Source organism: Argentina anserina, chromosome 6 (assembly GCF_933775445.1).
Source record: "Argentina anserina chromosome 6, drPotAnse1.1, whole genome shotgun sequence".
Taxonomy (NCBI): Eukaryota; Viridiplantae; Streptophyta; class Magnoliopsida; order Rosales; family Rosaceae; genus Argentina; species Argentina anserina.
In genome coordinates this window covers 1,331,094-1,350,337 of record NC_065877.1, presented here as the reverse complement: position 1 = coordinate 1,350,337, position 19,244 = coordinate 1,331,094, and the positions used below count along the sequence as shown (strand labels likewise).

At 38.4% G+C, this 19,244-nt stretch overlaps 2 protein-coding genes across 4 annotated transcripts; one reads left to right on the top strand and one right to left on the bottom strand.

The window, feature by feature from the left end:
• Positions 1–254: 254 nt before the first annotated feature.
• On the bottom strand, positions 255–5,410 carry LOC126797880 (peptide-N(4)-(N-acetyl-beta-glucosaminyl)asparagine amidase). Of its 3 annotated transcripts, none has more exons than XM_050524626.1 (17): positions 5,313–5,410; positions 5,177–5,230; positions 4,928–5,089; positions 4,743–4,841; positions 4,532–4,618; positions 4,194–4,276; positions 3,527–3,640; positions 2,990–3,044; positions 2,807–2,893; positions 2,520–2,575; positions 2,360–2,419; positions 2,135–2,222; positions 1,233–1,991; positions 1,081–1,141; positions 751–853; positions 545–679; positions 255–483 (listed from the first exon to the last, which is right to left on the bottom strand). In XM_050524626.1, exons 1-17 carry the CDS (start codon positions 5,388–5,390, stop codon positions 465–467), a joined length of 2,100 nt encoding a protein of 699 aa, XP_050380583.1. In that variant the 5' UTR covers positions 5,391–5,410; the 3' UTR covers positions 255–464. The 3 variants fall into 3 exon arrangements, with proteins under 3 accessions (XP_050380583.1, XP_050380581.1, XP_050380582.1); XM_050524624.1 differs by having other exon boundaries at positions 255–470; XM_050524625.1 differs by having other exon boundaries at positions 255–464.
• A 6,800-nt stretch (positions 5,411–12,210) lies between these two features.
• LOC126800380 (protein ECERIFERUM 26-like) lies at positions 12,211–14,707 on the top strand. Its single transcript, XM_050527746.1, has 2 exons — positions 12,211–12,642; positions 13,742–14,707. The coding sequence occupies exons 1-2, from the start codon at positions 12,211–12,213 to the stop codon at positions 14,705–14,707; spliced, it is 1,398 nt and encodes a 465-aa protein (XP_050383703.1).
• The last annotated feature ends 4,537 nt before the right edge of the window (positions 14,708–19,244 follow it).

Sequence of the window (19,244 nt, the reverse complement as noted above, 5' to 3'; positions counted from 1 at the left end):
CTATGAGGCTTTTGGTGATCCGCCTCTAGTGAACACTCAGACTGCCAGTTAATAGTACGTATCCTTGGTGGGAGATTAAACTCCTGTTAATCTGGTTCCAGAACCGCTTACAGCTGAGGTCATGAACTGATAACTCTTTATGGAATAAGAGGCGTTTTACAAACTCCCACCTAAATATACCAACGCTCGAGTCTGATTTTGACCAATTACCATTTGAGGAATCAGAACACTGTACGAATGTTGATTCGCATATGGGAAGTCCATTAAAATTTTAAGAATGAGAAATACACAATGATACAATTTAGTTCAATATATCTGATTGAACTAATGGAAGAATAAAGAGTAAACGTGATGGAAGTCAAATCGGGTCGATTCCTCTGTAAGATCAACTGCTGTTAAAATATAGATCGATGCTACCTACTTGCAGCCGCGAATTTGATTGAATATCACGAACCCTCAAAAATCTAAACCTGGTATATGTAACTAGTTAAATGAGAGCCAAATATAAGCAAATGTTCAAAGAGATTTGGGGTGCACATGTTACCTGAAAGCATTTGATAGGAAACCTTCAGAGGAAACTTCAAATGTTCTACACTGAAAACGATTGTCGAATAGTTGAGAAGTTCGTTTATCTAATAGATGCCAGCTTGACCCCTTGTCATTGCTTCCCTCAACAACCCTAAAAATTAAAATATTAGATGTTTACAAGGAAAGATATGGGGACAAACACAAATGTATGCATATATATACCAGTCCATTGGATCTCTTTCTGGTGCATCATTGGCTGACATCAACTCATACGCCGCAAGTTTGTGCATCTGATTATCCGATACTTTATATATGATCCAACAACCTACAAGAACATAAGAAGAAAGGAGTTGATTGTTAGCCTGGGAATCAGCCTGTTATAATAGGCTACAGTTACTATCTCATCAAAATTGTATTTTACTTTGTCTTCATGGTTTATTCTTGGTGCTAAACCCAAACCAAACTACCTACGAATTGAAAATGTTTGACAATTCAAGTGTAATGAAGATGGATCGATAAAAGAAACATACAAAAGAGGGAAGTCTACATTACCTTTTGCACCATTTGGTTCTTCCCACTTGGACACGCGTGTCCCATCAAAAGCTGATGTGGCCTGAAATCGATTAAGGCGGATTATACATGGATTCTCAAGTGAAATAGTAAAAAGGTGTACTGCAGTTACTGCACTATACAATAACACTCACAATGCCAAATGGAATTTCTTCTCCACTTGCACAGACTAGACCGGAATGTATCCTGTTTAACTTAAGAAGCGGCAAGCAAAGAGAATCTTTGACGAAATTTTCACAACTTTTTAGATTACGGATCGTGACATCCAAAGCATGGAATGTTACAGGCAATGCCAAGGATGTCTTAACAGCAGGTCCAGCCAAAGAAATGTAAACCCTCCCATCAGTTTCTGCCTTGCTACTTAATGAAAGAGCGCTTAGTAACTCAGTGAAGGAGGGCAGCAACTGCTGAACAACAGACTGGTTGATATTTGGAACCGAATCTATTGACACCCTCCTTGTTTTAAAAGGGGATTTCTTTAGATTTATGAGAATTCCTTTAAGAATCTCCAGTACTTCAATTGCTTTTGACTTTGGAAAACCTTCATTAACCAACTGTGAAAGAATAGGAAGAAAACCATTGTAAATTTTTGTCACGTGCTCGTCCACACATTGACGAAGTGGACAAGAACCGGCCAACGATAAACTCTCATCAGAGCCATCTTCCATTCTTGACTTACGCCATTCCTTATCCCCACTTCGTCTTCCAGGTAATGAGGTTGAGGCATCGTCTGTAGAATGTAAATCTCTCTCAAGTTCTCGTCTTTCCTTTTCATCATGGTCTTCAAGTGCAGAACGCACTTCAGAAGTATAGCCTCTTCGACATTCTTTTGTTATATTAGCAAGCACAGCTGACACTGCAGGCTCTGCAATAATGTTACGCCGAGAAAGAACCTGCAAATTGACAGATTTCTTTGATATCAGGGACTTGGCAATAATGCATATCCCGTGGAAACTATTTTTTGCATTTTCACCAAGAAGTTCTCCTAATGAGAATCTAGCAACACATTTTAAGCTACTACACCTGTTTTGATTACCTCATGCCACTTCCTTGTGTAGCGTTTAGTTACGTCACATACTCCATCCTTCCCAATAGCAATTACATAATTTAATTTCTTATTCCACCTTCAAGAAACCATTTAGCTATATTATAATAATATGAACACATCTGAATATGTAAAATAATTAATCAATCTAGTATCAAGAACAGGACGAACAGATTAGTCTAGAAAAATGATTGAACTAGATAAATAAAAGGTTACCCGCTTTCATATAACAGGGGTCTGTCATACACTCCTTCACAGGGATCAAGATGCATCCATCTGAACAACAGCAAAGGTATTAGAACACATGCACCCATATATTGCTGACTACAGCATTCCCCAACTTGATGGAAACTCAGTAGTTGTAGATGAAAGTTACCTTCCTAAAGATTCTGAGAAGCACTCTGTCCAAACATGATCTGTGAAATCCAGGATCTAAAGTGGAATAGAAAATTTAGTTAATTTATAGAGAACGCTATGGACAACAATCATCTGTAACCTTCCACGTTTGAGGAAAAACAGTGGATCTCTACTGTTAACTTGTCTTATTTTCAGCCGAAGCCAGATAATATAAATATGTATTCCAAGTTGGAATTCTACTCGATAGTACAATACAAGAGAGATTTATATACATTATTGACCATGTAAGAGTTGAAAATTACTAACCAGGCGTGATTCATACCCAAAAGCTCGGCAATAAAGCGTGAAGCAATTTGCCCATTCCCCACAACGACCCTTCCTTGTTTCCAAAAGCTGCATTTTGGGAAAAGGGTGAGAGTGATGCAGACATGAAATATCAAATGAGCTTTCAATATGGGAAAATATCAAAACGTAAAGAAGCACAGATACCTTAAGCGGGTCATTGTAGCGTGGGAAACGGGTCACTGTTGGGCAAGAAGTGCATCTGGATTTTTAAGAGTAAAGAAAGATAAGTCGAGACAAGTTGACCAAACAAATATTGAACATCATTATCAAATTTGAACAGACCACAAGAAAACAAAGAATACATGGAAGCCAGGATGGTAGAAACAAACTCAAACGGATTTATGACAGTAAATAAAGAACTTTTACAAGCTCAAAGTACAACTAGAAACTTGAAGAAGATGTATACACTCAGTTATACATAAATGCCATAGTGATTGATGATATATGGTACTGAACTCTTGGTTAAATTTAAAAAGGAATAAAGTACCATAGATCAGAACAGGACATGGTTAAAAACTTAAAATCTTGGTCTGACACTGAGGTTAGAGAAAGAGAGGTTGAGGAACCAAATTAAAACAGCATTGCTATGTAAACCATACCCCCGAACCAAGACTACTAGTGCAAACTTAAATGGGAAGAGGGATCAGTCCGGACAATCAAAACGAGTTTGCTGTAGCATACCTATAAATTTCAACTCGTGAACCTCCATGAAGAAGTTCTGGAGGAAGTGCAGCATCCATGCCAAGGCTGACGGTTTTATGGCCGCAACTATCACAGGGAGGTTGATTAACCCAACTGCAGTACCCAAAAAGGACATTATAAGCTATATTCATCTTATCAGAAAATCAAATGAAGTACAAATTTGATTAATTAAAAAAGAATAATAACCCTTTTCTTAGGATCAGTCTGTTTTCGCCTCCATGTAATATTTCTATTTAAAATGAATGTGTCATTTTTTTACTCTCCAAGAACCAAGAGCAAACAAAAGCATACTATAAATTGAGAATATTCAGCAATCAGCATAGTTTAGACCACATTCAAAATAAGCTGAACCATCATTAAGAAACAAACTGATGCAAACCCACCTAGTGGTTGGGATATTTACTTAAAATAGCTCGCTACTGTTGACCAACGATAGTAATATGTGATTAGTAAGTTTAAACTGTGTCTTATATTTTCCCTAATCTGTACTAATATTCACTTACTATGCAGACACATCAGTTTGGACTTTAGGATGTAATCGAAAAAAAAATATAAAAAAATAAAACTTTGGGGTCCAACAGATTATACAAAACCAAAGTAATACTAAGAAGAATATAAAATATTATAATAGAAAAGTGAAAAACACCTGAAGGATTGTTTGAACCAGAAAAGCAGCTGCAGCAGGAAAGCATGATCTTGTTCCTTCTTTGTTGGAGTAAACTTTCCCTCCTAACATACACAACAGATTTGCTTATCACCAAGACATTACCAAAATCATCAATATATCACCACACCAGTTTGTAATAGGATCAAAGAAATCACTAATTATAATCATCGTCAACAAAACTTTATCTGTTTACAAAACATATTATTATAAGATGGCAAATCATATCGACAAAAACATAAGCTCCGGTTTTAGAAGATTCAAAATCATAATTTGGGCATTTATACGGTGAAACAAACTAGAACTAGAAGTGCTCTCACCTTGGCCAAACTGACCAATGCCTTCTCCTCCAGCTGTTCTACAGCCACCGTTTTCCTAGCAGCCTCCTGGCGTATCGGGTCCTCATACTAATCATAACCAATATTCCAACAATCACATCAGTTCACATTATTCCATTTGATCCAAAATGCACATACACTTCGAAAGCTTCAATCGAAAAATCAAACAAACACAAAAGGAAAGAACATCTACCATAAGAACTTGACTGATATAAGGCCGCACTCTCCTCTCAAATTCTCCATCATCTTCAGCAACAGCGAATTGCTGATACATAAGCGCCTCCTCCTCCGCCTAATTTTTCATTAAACAAAAAAAATGCTCATATAAACCTAATTTCACCTAAAACAGCTTCGTAATCCTACGAAATTGAACACAACCTGCAGCATTCTAGCCAATTCCTCATCGGATTTCAGCAACTCGTCGTCTCCGGCGGCTGACTCCGGCTGATATTCACTGATCGAGACCAGCCGCAGCTTCTCGGAGACCGCGATCAGGTCGGAATCGTCCAAAACAACGCGATCGTCATCGGCTCCGATGAGCTTCACCGCAAAATCAAATCCAAATGTAAAATTAACCGGAGTAAAGCTAGAGAGAGAGATGAGAGAGAGAGAGAGAGACTAAAGAACCTTCTGATCGTCGGGAGGTACAGAGGTGAGAGAGTAGAGCTGGTATTTCAAAACCTGCAATGAGAAAATTGAAGATGAAATTTGAGTTATTTAGAGAGAGAGAGAGAGAGAGAGAGAGAGAGAGAGGAGGTGGTACTTCGAGGCCGTCGTCGGTGTCGTAGACGACGGAGAAATCGGAGTCGTTGTGGCGGACCTGGAAGCTCCGAGCCACCATTGTTTCAACGAATGCGAAATGATCTCAAAGTCAAGGAGCCAACGACCTCTCCATTTGTAAGCTTCTGATTGTGGGAGAAGAAACAGAGAACGACGTGTCGTTTCGGGTCGAGGGCGCAGGCCCAAATAAAAAGAGCGAAAGGGAAGCCCAATACATTGATTAATGAAGTTTCTTGAAGGAAAAAGAAAAAAAAAATTTGATGCGAGTGTTGATCTATGAGAACAGAACTTATAGTCATAAAAGTTCATGTAATGCTTGTATGATGATCATGCATGATTGATCAATCATGTGAGAATCATAATTAAGTACGTATTGTTTTCTACTATATCCATGTATCGTCAGATTGTGCGTGTATAAGATTCGTTGGTTGTAAATACATGATTTGCTTGGAAGTTCGGAGTCGTAAAATTTCTACATACGTGTATGCCTAGTACGTATTACAGTGTGTTAATGAATCATTTAAGCGGATAGAGGACAATCCTATAATTAAAGCGGAGGCCATACAATCATAACAGGGATAAGAATTGATAGTTCCTGCGGGAAAATTCAATACTCTTTTAGAAAGAACTAATAATGTATGGTTAGTAGTTAGTACTTAGTACCAAGCATCTCCAATAATTGTCACATTAGGTATACAGATAGAGGACAATCCTGTAATTAAAGCGGAGGCCATACAATCATAATAGGGATAAGAATTGATAGTTCCTGCGGGAAAATTCAATACTCTTTTAGAAAGAACTAATAATGTATGGTTAGTAGTTAGTACTTAGTACCAAGCATCTCCAATAGTGAGAGTTATTTTAGTAGTTAAATTGACTAAGAATGAATTATAGTTAGTTTATTAATGAGTAATTCTTCAGTAGATACTTAAATTAAAAAAAATTGAGTTATAAATTGACCGTAAAAAAATTTAGCCAAAAATTATATTTTTTCTCTCAACCCTTTTAAATTTAGATAAATTTTAAAATATCTTTGAAATAGTTAGTCATGCCTTTTTTGACGAGGACATGCATGACATGCAGCATTGCCAAACATATAGAGTTTGCTTCGATGGTTAGTTAGAATCTATGTAATAACCCGATTTTTCGGGACAATTTATTAGATTATTTGTAAAGTTATAAAGTTGTGAAAATTATAAATTGTGTGTGTTCCGCATCGTCACGTCGGAAATCGAAAACGGAAACGTTGTCGAAACGTTTATTAGAAAAACGTTACGTTCCGCGACGTGAGAATCGATTTTTATTTCGTCGCTTGATTGTGAAAACTTCCTTCACGAAAGTTGTAGAGCACGTCGATACGAGTTTGTGGACACGTCACGAGTTCTAATCGGACGTCGGACGTGAGAGTTATTAATGACGGAAGTTAGTTTCCGATTTAGAAAATGGTATAAAAGGAAAAATTGAGGGATTAGGGTTTCCATTTTCGGAAACCCTTCACCCGCCTCTCTTTCCCTCTTTCTCTCTCTTCTCTCTCACCTTTCTCCGATTCTCCTCTCTCCCTCAAATCGCCTCCTGCGATCTCATCAGCCGGAGCGACGTGGTCTTCACCGCCACTCCCTACGGCCTTGCAAGGTCCTCCGCATACGACCCCGAGCTCGCCGCATCGCGCCTCGCCGCCTTGAGCTTCCTTGAGACAACCCGAAGCTCGGAGGAGACCTCACGCCCCCGTCGCAAGCGCTCGTCCCTCATCCCCCACCACCCTCTGACGCCACCGCGAGTAATTGCAACGCGAATTGAACCACGACACACCCTCAACGAGAAATCGACATGATCAGCGATTCATTTCTCTCCGACGACTTTCCAAAGCCTCCACCGTCCGATCTAGGTATAAATTGATGTGATTGATGTTTGTGTGAGATTGTGGATTGAAATTTGTTGGTTTTGAGTTGATTTTTGTGGAGATCGGAGGAGGATGGTAGATTACCGCCATTTTGGGCGGCGCGTGTGAGAGCGTGAGGTGGTGTAGGGGCGGCCTTGGGCCGTGCAGGGGTGGAGGAGGAAGAAAAGGAGAGAAATAGGGCGGCGGTGGGGGATGAGGGACGTGCGGCGCGTGAATAGTATTTTCAAACAGTAATTTGTAAAATTTTATTTTTACGACGGTAAATGTAAAAAGGTGATTTACGTACTGTAAATGTAAATTTATTTTACGTACGGTAAATGTAAATGTAAATTAGTTTCAGTAAATGTAAAAAAGTAATTTCGGAAGGGTAAATCAGTAATTATTATTTATTGAGACAGTATTTACATTTGAATAGTATTTATACGTACAGAAATACGTAAACAGTATGTATACGTACATGAATACGTAATTGATGTGTATTTGTACAGAAATACGTGAATAACAACTCCGTGAACAGTAAATTCGTAAAACCAGAAATTGCTGAAAAATAACATATTATTACTGTTTCGGAATTTAAAGGTTTATGTAACAATTATAAATTATTTTCTTATCTTTTCAAGGTGATTGATAATTCAAGAAAAAGGAATTACATTCGGAATTGTGGAATTACGCACGAGATTATAAGGTGAGTAAAATCTCACATTTACGAATCTACCCTTGCGGAGATTCAAGATTATGCAGAATTTTAAAGAATGAAATATGACATGTATATGATATAGTGGAATATATATATTTGTATAAATGGTAAATATGTACATATATATTGTTTGCTATATTATATACTGTTATGATTTCGTGGTGAATATGTTCATTTTGATGATGAGATTTATATATCGAACATGTGATTTGAATTGTACAATATGACATGATAATTATTGTACGTAGTTTTAACATTGAGTTTTGTTAAAACTTGATTGTCTTCGGACGTGTTTGATGTCTTCGGACGAGTTTTGTCTTCGGACGTGATTTATGTCTTCGGACGAGTTTTGTCTTAGGATGTGATTGATGTCTTCGGACGAGTTTTTGTCTTCGGACGTGTTTATGTCTTCGGACGTGATTGATGTCTTCGGACGAGTTTTGTCTTCGGACGTGATTGATGTCTTCAGACGAGTTTTTGTCTTCGGACGTGTTTATGTATTCAGATCAGTCTTCGGACGTGTTGGCATGTCGGAACCTAGCTTTGGCCGGGCGAAAGTTACGATACAGTTAGAGCTCTAGTATGTCTGCCGGAGTACTACATGTGAGATAACAGATGGGTTATCGGCTTATGAGTACTCATATTTTTGGACGTTGGGTAGCGGGAGGTTGCCCAATGTCGGCGGTGTACTACATGAGGGGTAACATAGGTGTACCAGCGTTCATTAGTACCTGATAGAGCGTTTTGTTAAAACGTCTATAATAAACCCTGTAAAACATCATTGTTAGTATAGAATAAGCAGGGATCGTTCTTTCCGGGGAATTGAAGGGAACTCTAAACTTTTAGTGTTAACAAATAATGGGGGGTTTGAGATTGATTATTAACTACTAAAATAAAACCTAAATTACTATTTACATGATCGACTTCTCTTTAACAAACTTAAATCAAATTTACCATTACACCACATAATTACAAGTTCGAACCTATCATGCATTCTAATTCGACCAATTACATACTTTTTAGACACCAATACAATTAGAGCCTTAGGGGATCATCTAATCGTGCAAGATTTCAATTAACATTTAGATTGACTTAGGGCCTAATCTAAATTTGCATGCAATCGAATTCAATAACACTTAGAGTAGAAATCAAACAAGATTACATTTAAGCACCAAATCTTTGTTGGAGACATGTTTCATGTGTGGCGTCACCCACCATGGTTTCACATGCAAATTTCCAGAATTTTTACCACTTTTAATCAACACAAACCGAACCTACTTATGGCATGATTCGATTTGTGTCAATATGGTTGATGAATCTAGCACTCAAACACAATCTTAGGGATTGCATCCAACCACTAAATTCATATGCACATATCTGAAAATTATCTAAAAATGTGAGAAAGATGATTAGAACACAACAATAGAAATACAAACTCATTAATTATAAGAACATAGATTTGACATAGTCTCAAAAAAAATATCAAATACAATCTGAAAATTTTAAAACAAATACAAAACCAATATTTCCACATAAACAACAACTTACAATCTTCATAGACAAAGAATTGTAGATTAACACAAATAGACGAAGCCATGGAGATGAGTTGCGAGAATCACACGTTGTAGGAACCTTGGAGGTGTGTCTTCAATGGTAAAACTCGGTGGAGATGATGATGGTTTTGGGGTGGACGGCTTGGCTAATTTGTGAGGGAAGTTTATGGTGGTGTTTTGGTAGAGTTTTGGCTCTTGAATGCTAATGAGAAGTGATCATATTTGAGAGGTGAAGCCATGTATATATAGAGGAAAGATGGAGGGTTTGAAATTGCTTCTTTATTCCTATAAACATGCCATGCTTTAATCCCTAAAACATGGAAAGTTTTATTCCCTAAAACATGCCATGCTTTAATCCATAAAACATGGAAAGTTTTATTCCCTAAAACATGTCATGTTTTAATCCCTAAAACATGTCATGTTTTATTCCCTAAAACATGCCATGTTTTATGCCTTTAATGATCATCTTCTATTTAATTGTTGCATGACTTGGCTCCATCTTTTTTTCTTTAATTATCTCTTCAATCCAATCTGAAAATAAGAAAATAAAATCATAAGTAAGAGATAATTAGTTTTAAAACCTAACAAGGATTCCTAGTCAAACTTGGACTCTAAACCAATTATGCGTTTTAACTCATGTAAGCACAAAAATGCATCCAATACCGCTCAAGACTCTTATTACGACTCAATGACTCAATAGTACAACAATAAGGGCTAAGCAAAGTATAAATTGAGGTAAAAACATGTTAAAAACGTCGCACAAAGTGCTCATATCAGTACCCGTATTATAAATGCATTTGGGTAAACAGAAGGGTTGCCCAATTTCTCATGAGCACTTTCATTTTCATATTTTGGACAACCAAATGGGCCGTCCATTGACTCATGAAAGCATTTATATTTTATGTTTTTGTGGATTTCCGTATATATTGATATGCGAGTTTTATTGTTGCTTTTACTCATACGAGCTGTAAAGCTTACCGGGTTTGTGTTTACAATCCCGGTGCAGCAATTCGATGGTGTAATGGATAACTCCGCAGGTGTGGATTAGCGGAATTGACGGACCGCTCAGAGGACTTGAAGTTATTTATTTCCAGCTTGTGTGAAGATTTTGTGTGACTATCTTGTGAGGTTGTTGTGAGGATTATACATTTTCATTTGTTATAATGTTGAATTATAATTTGGTTTGTAATAATTGGTTTGACTGAGTTGTATTTCGAACTCAGAGATGATCCGCTGAGATTGTTTAAAATGATTTCGATTCATTGAGATTGTTTTAGTGTTTTTCATGACTTCGAATTTGAATTTCATGCTGGAATTTTTGGGGTCGTGACAATCTAACGGTTAGATATTGATTACATTTAGATGCCCCGAAAGTCCTAAATAATTCGATCTCCTCGTTTTAAACTCGAATTTTTTATATATAGGAGTATAGGACGTCCATATCCTCCGGTTTGATTGGCCGGCTGCACCCTTCAGCTGGTATATATGTTTTTTTTAATTAAGAAAAAGCTGATATATATGAATTTGTCATATATATTGGTGCGATCGACAAGTAGGGGGATACAAATTAAAAGGTTCCATATACTTCCATCAGTACAGTGGATTCCATGAAATTAAACACAGATAATGATAGATAAGTGATAGTATTTTGTGGGTAGCGGTGTTATTGTATGGACGTGACCCCAAGTTCGTTGTCGGTGTCGTAGACAACGGTGAAATCGGAGTCGGTATGAACTTTCTTGAATTCACGTTACGAACTTCCATGAAAAAGAAAGATTGGAACGAAGGCATGCTTCTTTGATTTCAAACTTCTAAACCTTACGACAAATTATATAAAGGAACCGAAGAGAGGTGTTAAAGACGATGGCGATGGCCTAATAACTCGAGAAAGAGGCAGTTCTGTACCTTATCGACGTCGTTTTCTGGGAAGTCGATGAAATTAACGATAACACGATTGGCATATGCCAATACCATAGAGCTTGCTTATTGATTGCCTACTAGAAAAGAAAATTTTATCTAATTTTACGGCATAATTATAGCTCACTTCGATCTTTCTTGATCGACCCGCAGAAATCAAAACAGTTGCCCGCCAAATCTGTCAAAGACCTCGGTTGGTCTCTTACAACACCACCAGCTCCAACCACGTACATAACGTCAGTAGAAAATTCCAACCATGCCAAACCATATATGTTTGCCATACTTGTTTTGCCATATATTTCTGCCCTACTATTTTTATGTAGAAATAATCAACAAGGAAGCCCAATCAACAATTTAGTAAGATTAAGGGAGCAAAGCCTTAATATAAGCTTAATTACTTTCACATCAAAAGGAGAGGAAAGCAAAGTCACCTATATAGGTCTGTCTAAAAAAAAAAAGGTTCATCTCTATATACCTAGGCTCCAATCCATATCTAGCAAATTGCTAAAAGTGCATGAGAAAACTCATGTTGATGACAAAACAGCTCAGAATTAGATTGAACTCTGACTCCTTCAATTTTTCTGTACGTGATAGAATTATTGGGTTCAACCAACTTCTTTAATATCCACCTGCCCCCAAGAACAATGACATCTCACTCTCAACGTACACGTCGATCCATACGGCCACATATACAAGCGCAAACCTACTATAAATCAGCGAACAATGGTCTTTGTATAATCAGAAAACAAATCTGCGTACTCCATATAGTATGAATCCATAATTCCTCCTTATTTCCTCGTCTCCATCTGTGAAAATGATGAACCAGAGCAACCGGGTGGCTTTCCGATCAAAACTAACGGCAGTATCTAGCCGGCCGGTGAACCCGGGTACGAGACATTCTTTCACGGGTATAGACAAAGCAATGGCCCTGCACAGCGTTCACGTGGTATTCTACTACAAGAAGCAGCTGTTCACAGATTTTGACTTGGACCCGTTTAGGGTATGTCTCTCGGAGGCCTTGTCGCTTTACCCGCCGGTGACCGGTCGGATAGTACGGAGAGAGGTCGACGGTGAGTGGGAGGTCAAGTGTAACGATGCGGGAGTGAGAGTAGTGAAGGCCACGGTGGCGACAACACTTGATGAGTGGCTGGAATCTGCTGATGGAGCGGAGGAGATGTTGTTGACGACGTGGGACGATATGCCTCAGGGTGATGATCCTAGTTTATGGTCGCCGTTTAAAATCCAGGTATGTACTCCGATCCGGCATGTAGGGAAAATAAGACATAAGTTTACTAGAAATGACTGCTTCAATATTTTCTACGTGAAACCGCCGTTCTTTTTGGTTCTTTCAAAATTATTCTAATTAAAAACAGAGAGAGCGAAATTCGAACCAAAATATGTACTCTATGATTCATTTATTTATCTATCACCAGTTCACCACTTTCATTAGTCATTACTAATTAATTATCTGAAAGACTTGTGATCTTGAGTCATGATATTTATTTCATGGAGCCCGTACGTAGTAGATTTCACTAAGATAGTACACTGAGAACTATTTGTAGGTTGGTACTAAAGAACAAGAGCTATTAGATATGAATGCTGTGTTTAATTGTTTCTATGCATGACATGGGAGAAGAAGCTAGGGTAATTGTTCGAAAGAGGAAGCTAGCTAGGGTAGTTAATTTCAAGGGGACACACCTATCGTTGTCCAGCGAGAGTTAATCTATCTGGGGATGCGAGAGTGACCGGGAACGAACTATCTTAAGTCTTGTGAGGCTTAATCTGAAGTTTGAATGTAGCAGATCGATCAAATAGTACATGGCCACACTTAGGGGTTGGTCCAGAATAAGCACCGAGCTGAGTAAGCTGACCATGGATGGGATATATATAAGCCGAACTGCGTGACTGCGTCCCCTTCGGTGGTTGAAACTTATGACGTCGTGTTACATCGATCAATAAACGGAATTAAGCCGGCCATTCACTCACCAACTCACCAACTTAGAAAATCCATCAATTTAGTTCACAGTTTACACCCTTAGCCTTAGCAGCGAGATCGACTACAATAATTATGCACTCGGAATCAGGAAACAAGAAACAAGATTCAGTTAATGGATCATCATATTCTATGATGTGTTTTTGGATTGTTGTTCTCTGCTGACAGATAAAATTAGTTGGTGGGGACCTATATATATAGTTTTTACATACGAAGAGTTATGACATATTGGTGGTCTACACATGCAGTTGATCATTTAAAAGTTATGAGGTCAATAAAATGCTAGTATTAAGTTTTCTTTTTTGGATCGAAAATGCTTGAATTAAAGTTATACTCGTTATCTATGGAGCAGATTAATGAATTTGAAGGAGGAGGAGTAGCCATTGGAGTAAGTTGCTCCCACATGCAAGCAGACCCAACTTGTGCGACCCTATTCATCAAGTCATGGGCCGAGACTCACCGCCGGGAAGCCGTCGTACACCCGCCGTGCTTCGAGGAATCGGATTCGCTACTCACTCGCGGACTCAACACTCACAGCAAAAACACAAAGTCATCACGTGCTTATTACGAAGCCAAGTCCATGGCAGCACAGACCCCATTAGTACTGAAGAAAATGGGCACAGCAACTTTCAAATTTTCCGATAAAGCGATGAAGCAAAGCCTCTTAGAAATCCACCAATCATGCCCTGTTGCCACCCCGTTTGATCTGCTAGCCGCGCTCTTCTGGGCGCGCATTGCTCGCTTGAAGCATTCGGAAAGCGAAAGTAAGCACTCACTCTCCATTTGTGTCGACTTCAGGAAGAAGCTGCAGCTCTCTTATGGACACTACGGAAACGCCCTGCATTTTTCGTTGCTTTCATTACCTGACGTAGGAGTTAAGGAAGACTTGGGGGATGTGGCCGGAGCCGTGCACAGCCATGTGTCGAATCAAGGGGAAGGGGAGTTTTGGTCTGCTATAGATTGGTTCCAGTCCAGAAAGAAAGAGGGAGGTGAGTCTGGGGCACCTTTTAGGATGTATGGCCCTGAGCTGACGTGCATGAGCATGGAGCACATGATTGAGTTTCCTGGGAGTACTGGGAATACGCCATTGATGCATACAGCTGTGTTTGATAAGGAAATAAGGCCCGTACACGTGTCATATCATGTCGGAAATGTGGAAGGGGAAGGTTTGATAATGGTGATGCCGTCTCCGGAAAAAGGGCTGGCGAGGATGGTTACGGTGACATTGCCGGAGGAGGAATTGGAGCAGCTATGCGAGGATGAAGCTATTTTGAACCTAAACCCAACAACGATCCTAAGTGGGACGAGAAGAGCATAAATCTGCTCTTATATATAACTATCTATGAAGAAAGGAGAAGATTAATCGATCATCTTTATCGTGTTGGTTTTGTGTTTATGTTCGTTAATTGTTCAGTGTAATTAGCGAACGAAGTCAAATAATAGTCGACACAACAATTTCAGCTAGCTAGTTGTAATAACCCTAATTTTCAAACAATATTTGAGTTTGATTGGAATTCCATAAAATTGTGAAATTTAATTAGAATGAGTGTGAGTGGTGGCGACGTTATGAAACGAAAAACGAAAACGTTTTCGGAACGTTTGAATCGAAAAACACTACGTTTCCGAACGAATATATCGACTTTTATTCCGTCGATCGTTTGTGAAAACTTTCTTCACGAAAGTCATAGAGCTCGTCGATACGAGTACGTGGACATGTGACACGTTCGAATCGGACGTCGGAGGTGAAAGTTATTAACGATTGAAGTTAGTTTCCGATTTAGAAAGGGGTATAAAACGAAAACTTATCGTTTAGGGTTTCCAAAATTGGAAACCCCTCATTCTCTCCCTCTCCTTCCACCCGGGCGCCTCCCTTTTTCTCTCTTTCCCTCTCCCTCACCGATCTCACTCCTTCGCCGATTCTCCACCACCACACGTCCGTGAGCCACACCGCCAGCACAGCGTGGGGGTGCGTGGGTTAGCTTAGGAGTGATCGGAGACCGTAGGAAGGTGGAGGAGGAGGAGAGGATGGTTTTTGGGGCGGAGGTGACGTGATACGCTCCGGTGTCGGAGTAGGCGCGTGGGCCCCACGCGCGGTCGCCGGCAAGTGGCGCGTGTACCCCACGTGCGGCGGCGCGTGAACAGTGACTCCGACACAGTAAATTGTAAATTTTATTTTTACGTACGGTGAATGTAAAAAGTAATTTACATACAGTAAAAGTAAAATTTATTTACGTATGGTAAATATAAATTTAAATTACATTCAGTAAATGTAAAAAATAATTTCAGAAGGGTAAATCATTAATTAATATTTACTGAGACAGAATGTATATTTGAATAATATTTATACGTACAGAAATACGTGAACAGTATGTACTCGTACAACGATACGTATTGGATGTGTATTTGTACATTAATACATAAATAGTAAATACGTGAATAGTAACCGTGAACAGTTTCACTGAATAGTGACAGTGAACAATAAATTCGTAAAACCGAAAATTGCTGAATAGTAACCGATTATTACTGTTTCGGCATTTAAAGGTTTACGAAACGTTTCTAAATTCTTTTCTTATCTTTTCAAGGTGATCGATAAATCAAGGAAATGAATTATCTTCGGAAATTATGGAATTACGCTCGAGTCGATAAGATGAGTAAAATCTCACATATTTACGAATCTACACTTGTGGTGATTTCAAGATTTTTGCAAGAGTTTTAAATATTGAAATACGACATGTATACAATATAGTGGATTATATATATATATATTGTATAAATGGTAATAAGTACATATATATATAGTTTGCTATAATATATACTGTTATGAATTCATTTGAAATAAGTCATTTCGACGACGAGCATGTGATTTTAATATAGAGTTTTGTTAAACGTTTTGTCTTCGGACGTGTTTATAAATTATGACATGTATATGATATAGTGGATTATATATATGTATTGTATAAATGGTAAATAAATACATATATATATATATAGTTTCCTATATAATATACTGTTATGATTTTATTGTGATGATGTCATTTTGATGACAAGATTTTATCGAGCATGTGATTTTTGGTACAATATGATGTGTGATTATTGTACATGATTTTAACATGGAGATTGTTAAAATGTGATTTGTCTTCGGACTTGATTTTTGGTACAATATGATGTGAGATTATTGTACGTGTTTGGCAAGTCGGAACCTAGCCTTTGGCCGGGCGAAAGTTACAATACAGTTAGAGCTCTAGTCTTTCTGCCAGAGTCCTGCATGTGAGGTAACGGGTGGTTATCTGCTCATGAGTACTCATATTTTTGGATATTGGGTAGCGGGTGGTTGCCCAATATCGGCGGTGTATTACGAGATGGGTAACAGATGTGTACCAGCGTTCTTGGTACCCGTATTATAAATGCATTTGGGTAACCAGAAGGGTTACTTAATTTCTCATGAGCGTTTCATTTCATATTTCTTTGGGACGACCAGATGGGCCGTCCATTGACTCATGAGTGCATTTATATTTGTTTGATTTCTGGATTTTCGTATATATTGATATGCTAGTTATATTTTCATTTTACTCATACGAGTTGTAAGCTTACCGGGTTTGTGTTTACAATCCCGGTGCACCAATTCAATGGTGTAGGGGATACTTCCGCAGGTGTTGATTAGTGGGGATTGAGAGACAATCCCGGTGACTCGAAGTTGTTCGTTACCCTGTTTGTGGTGAGATTTCTAGAGTAGATTTGTGAGTGAGAATTTGTGAGGTTTTATTTGTGAGTTTTGTGAGAGATTGTGAGGATTATTACATTTCCAGTTTTATGTATGGATTATAAATTTGGGTTGTAATAATTGGTTTGTCTGAGTTGTATTGAGAACTCAGTAATGATCCGCTGTGACATTTTAAATGATTTCGATTTTATTGAGATTATTTTGTGTTTAACGACTTTAAAATTTGAGTTTTTAAGTTCGAAATTTTGGGGTCGTTACACTAGTAGCCTGCAATAAAGGAAGACCAGACATGACGTACGTGTTCTATTCCTTGTTATAGATTTCTGTTGGAGATTCACTAGCACCGGTAGCACGTACAGCTCTATGATTGTATTACTAGCACCTGCGCGCTACATATAGTCACACACTTATTGCATTGGTTTGAGCTTGATTGAATTCAGTTCACTTCTGTAATGAATTTCCTTAACTCTCATGCATAATTGGTTGTCATACGCTGTGTTTTAAGGGTTTTATATGTATCTTTTTTGTTGCAATGAATTATGTGCATATTATGATAGTGAAATTACTAAAATATGGTATGTCAACGTCTTCAAATGATGTGATACATACTATTAATTAATGAGAATCAAATATTCTAAATTCTTAGTGTTGAGTCCAGTCTAATAACATTCAAATATTACTACCTGAATTTTGAGATTTCTCTTTATATGAATCGAAAACACTTTATTCATAACAAACATGTAGAATTGCAAAAGGAACTTACAAAGCTTGGAAAAAATAATTAAGTTTACCACATAATGGATTAATGGATATCATATCCTCACATAGACTAATTGAGATGAACTCATTCAGTCTTTTGAGGAGTATTAGCGAACTTCCATTGCACATGACTCGCGCTCGCAAATGTTTTATCACCAGCCACTTGGTCGAGTGGAACAGCATCACAAATTTCTTTGAGGTCCTCTTCCTTGAAATTCAGACTGAAGGAGCCAATGTTTGTATCCAGGTTCTTAATCTTTGTTGTCCCTGCATGTTTATGTAGGGTGAACCTATAATCTTTGTTGTCTGCGTCACTTAATTTGAAGACAAAGGAAAACTATGAGTAAGTATGCAACTATGCAAGGTTCTCAGACTCACCAGGGATTGGTACAACGTCATCACCTTGGTGGAGAACCCAGGAAAGTGCTAGTTGAGCAGGAGAGCAATGGTGCTTTGTAGCAAGGCTTTCTATTGCATGGTATATGTGTCTGTTCTTCTCCAAGTTCTCTCCGGTGAGCCGAGGATGTGCGGCCTGATATTACGAGTTCCTCAAGATTAGATCAAATACTAATGCTACAATCCTACAAGTCGTTATTCAAATGAAATGATCTGTTTCTAAAAACGCCCCCGGAAAACACCAAGGCACTGCTCAATTTTTGAATAAGCAGACAAGTCTACATCAGGCTTGGAAATAAAACCGCAAGCTGGAACAGTAGCAGCGTTAGTGCTGCAACTATTGTCAAACTCGGAAGGTTTCAAACAAATGAGAAAGCCACCGTGCCCTAATCAGTACAATCTTCCATTGCAAGCAATACCTACCCGATCTACACTGCTTCTAATATAATCATATGTAAGCCCTAGCGGGCATGCAACAACTGATTCTGACCATTCACAGGTTTTGGAAGAGAAGATCTCCACCTTGAAGTGGAAGACAGGTTCCACTTCATATTCGAGAATTCGCACAACAAAGCACCTATGGTCGGAATCGCATATAGATCCAACGTGTACATATTCTTGGTGGCATTGAGGGGTAGGAGGAAGAGAAACCCATTGCTTGGTGTATGGATTACAGATGTAATAGTACCTCTGAAAAATCGGAGTTGCGCAACACAATACTAGGTCATTGCATGTCCCTGCCACAACCTTGAATCTCTTATGGAATTTGAGTGTTTCCGATGCGTGCATGGAAATTGTGAAGAACTCTGTTTCATCACGTCCAGCGGTACGGACAAACATAAGACTATTTTCCGAATCGATATTTTGTTTTTGGAGACTTAGAAAGTAGGAGGTATAGAAACAAGGTTGAGAGATGAGAGTCGACCAAGATCTGGAGACACCCTTGCATTGAATAATAGTCTTGCGAGGAAGTCGACAA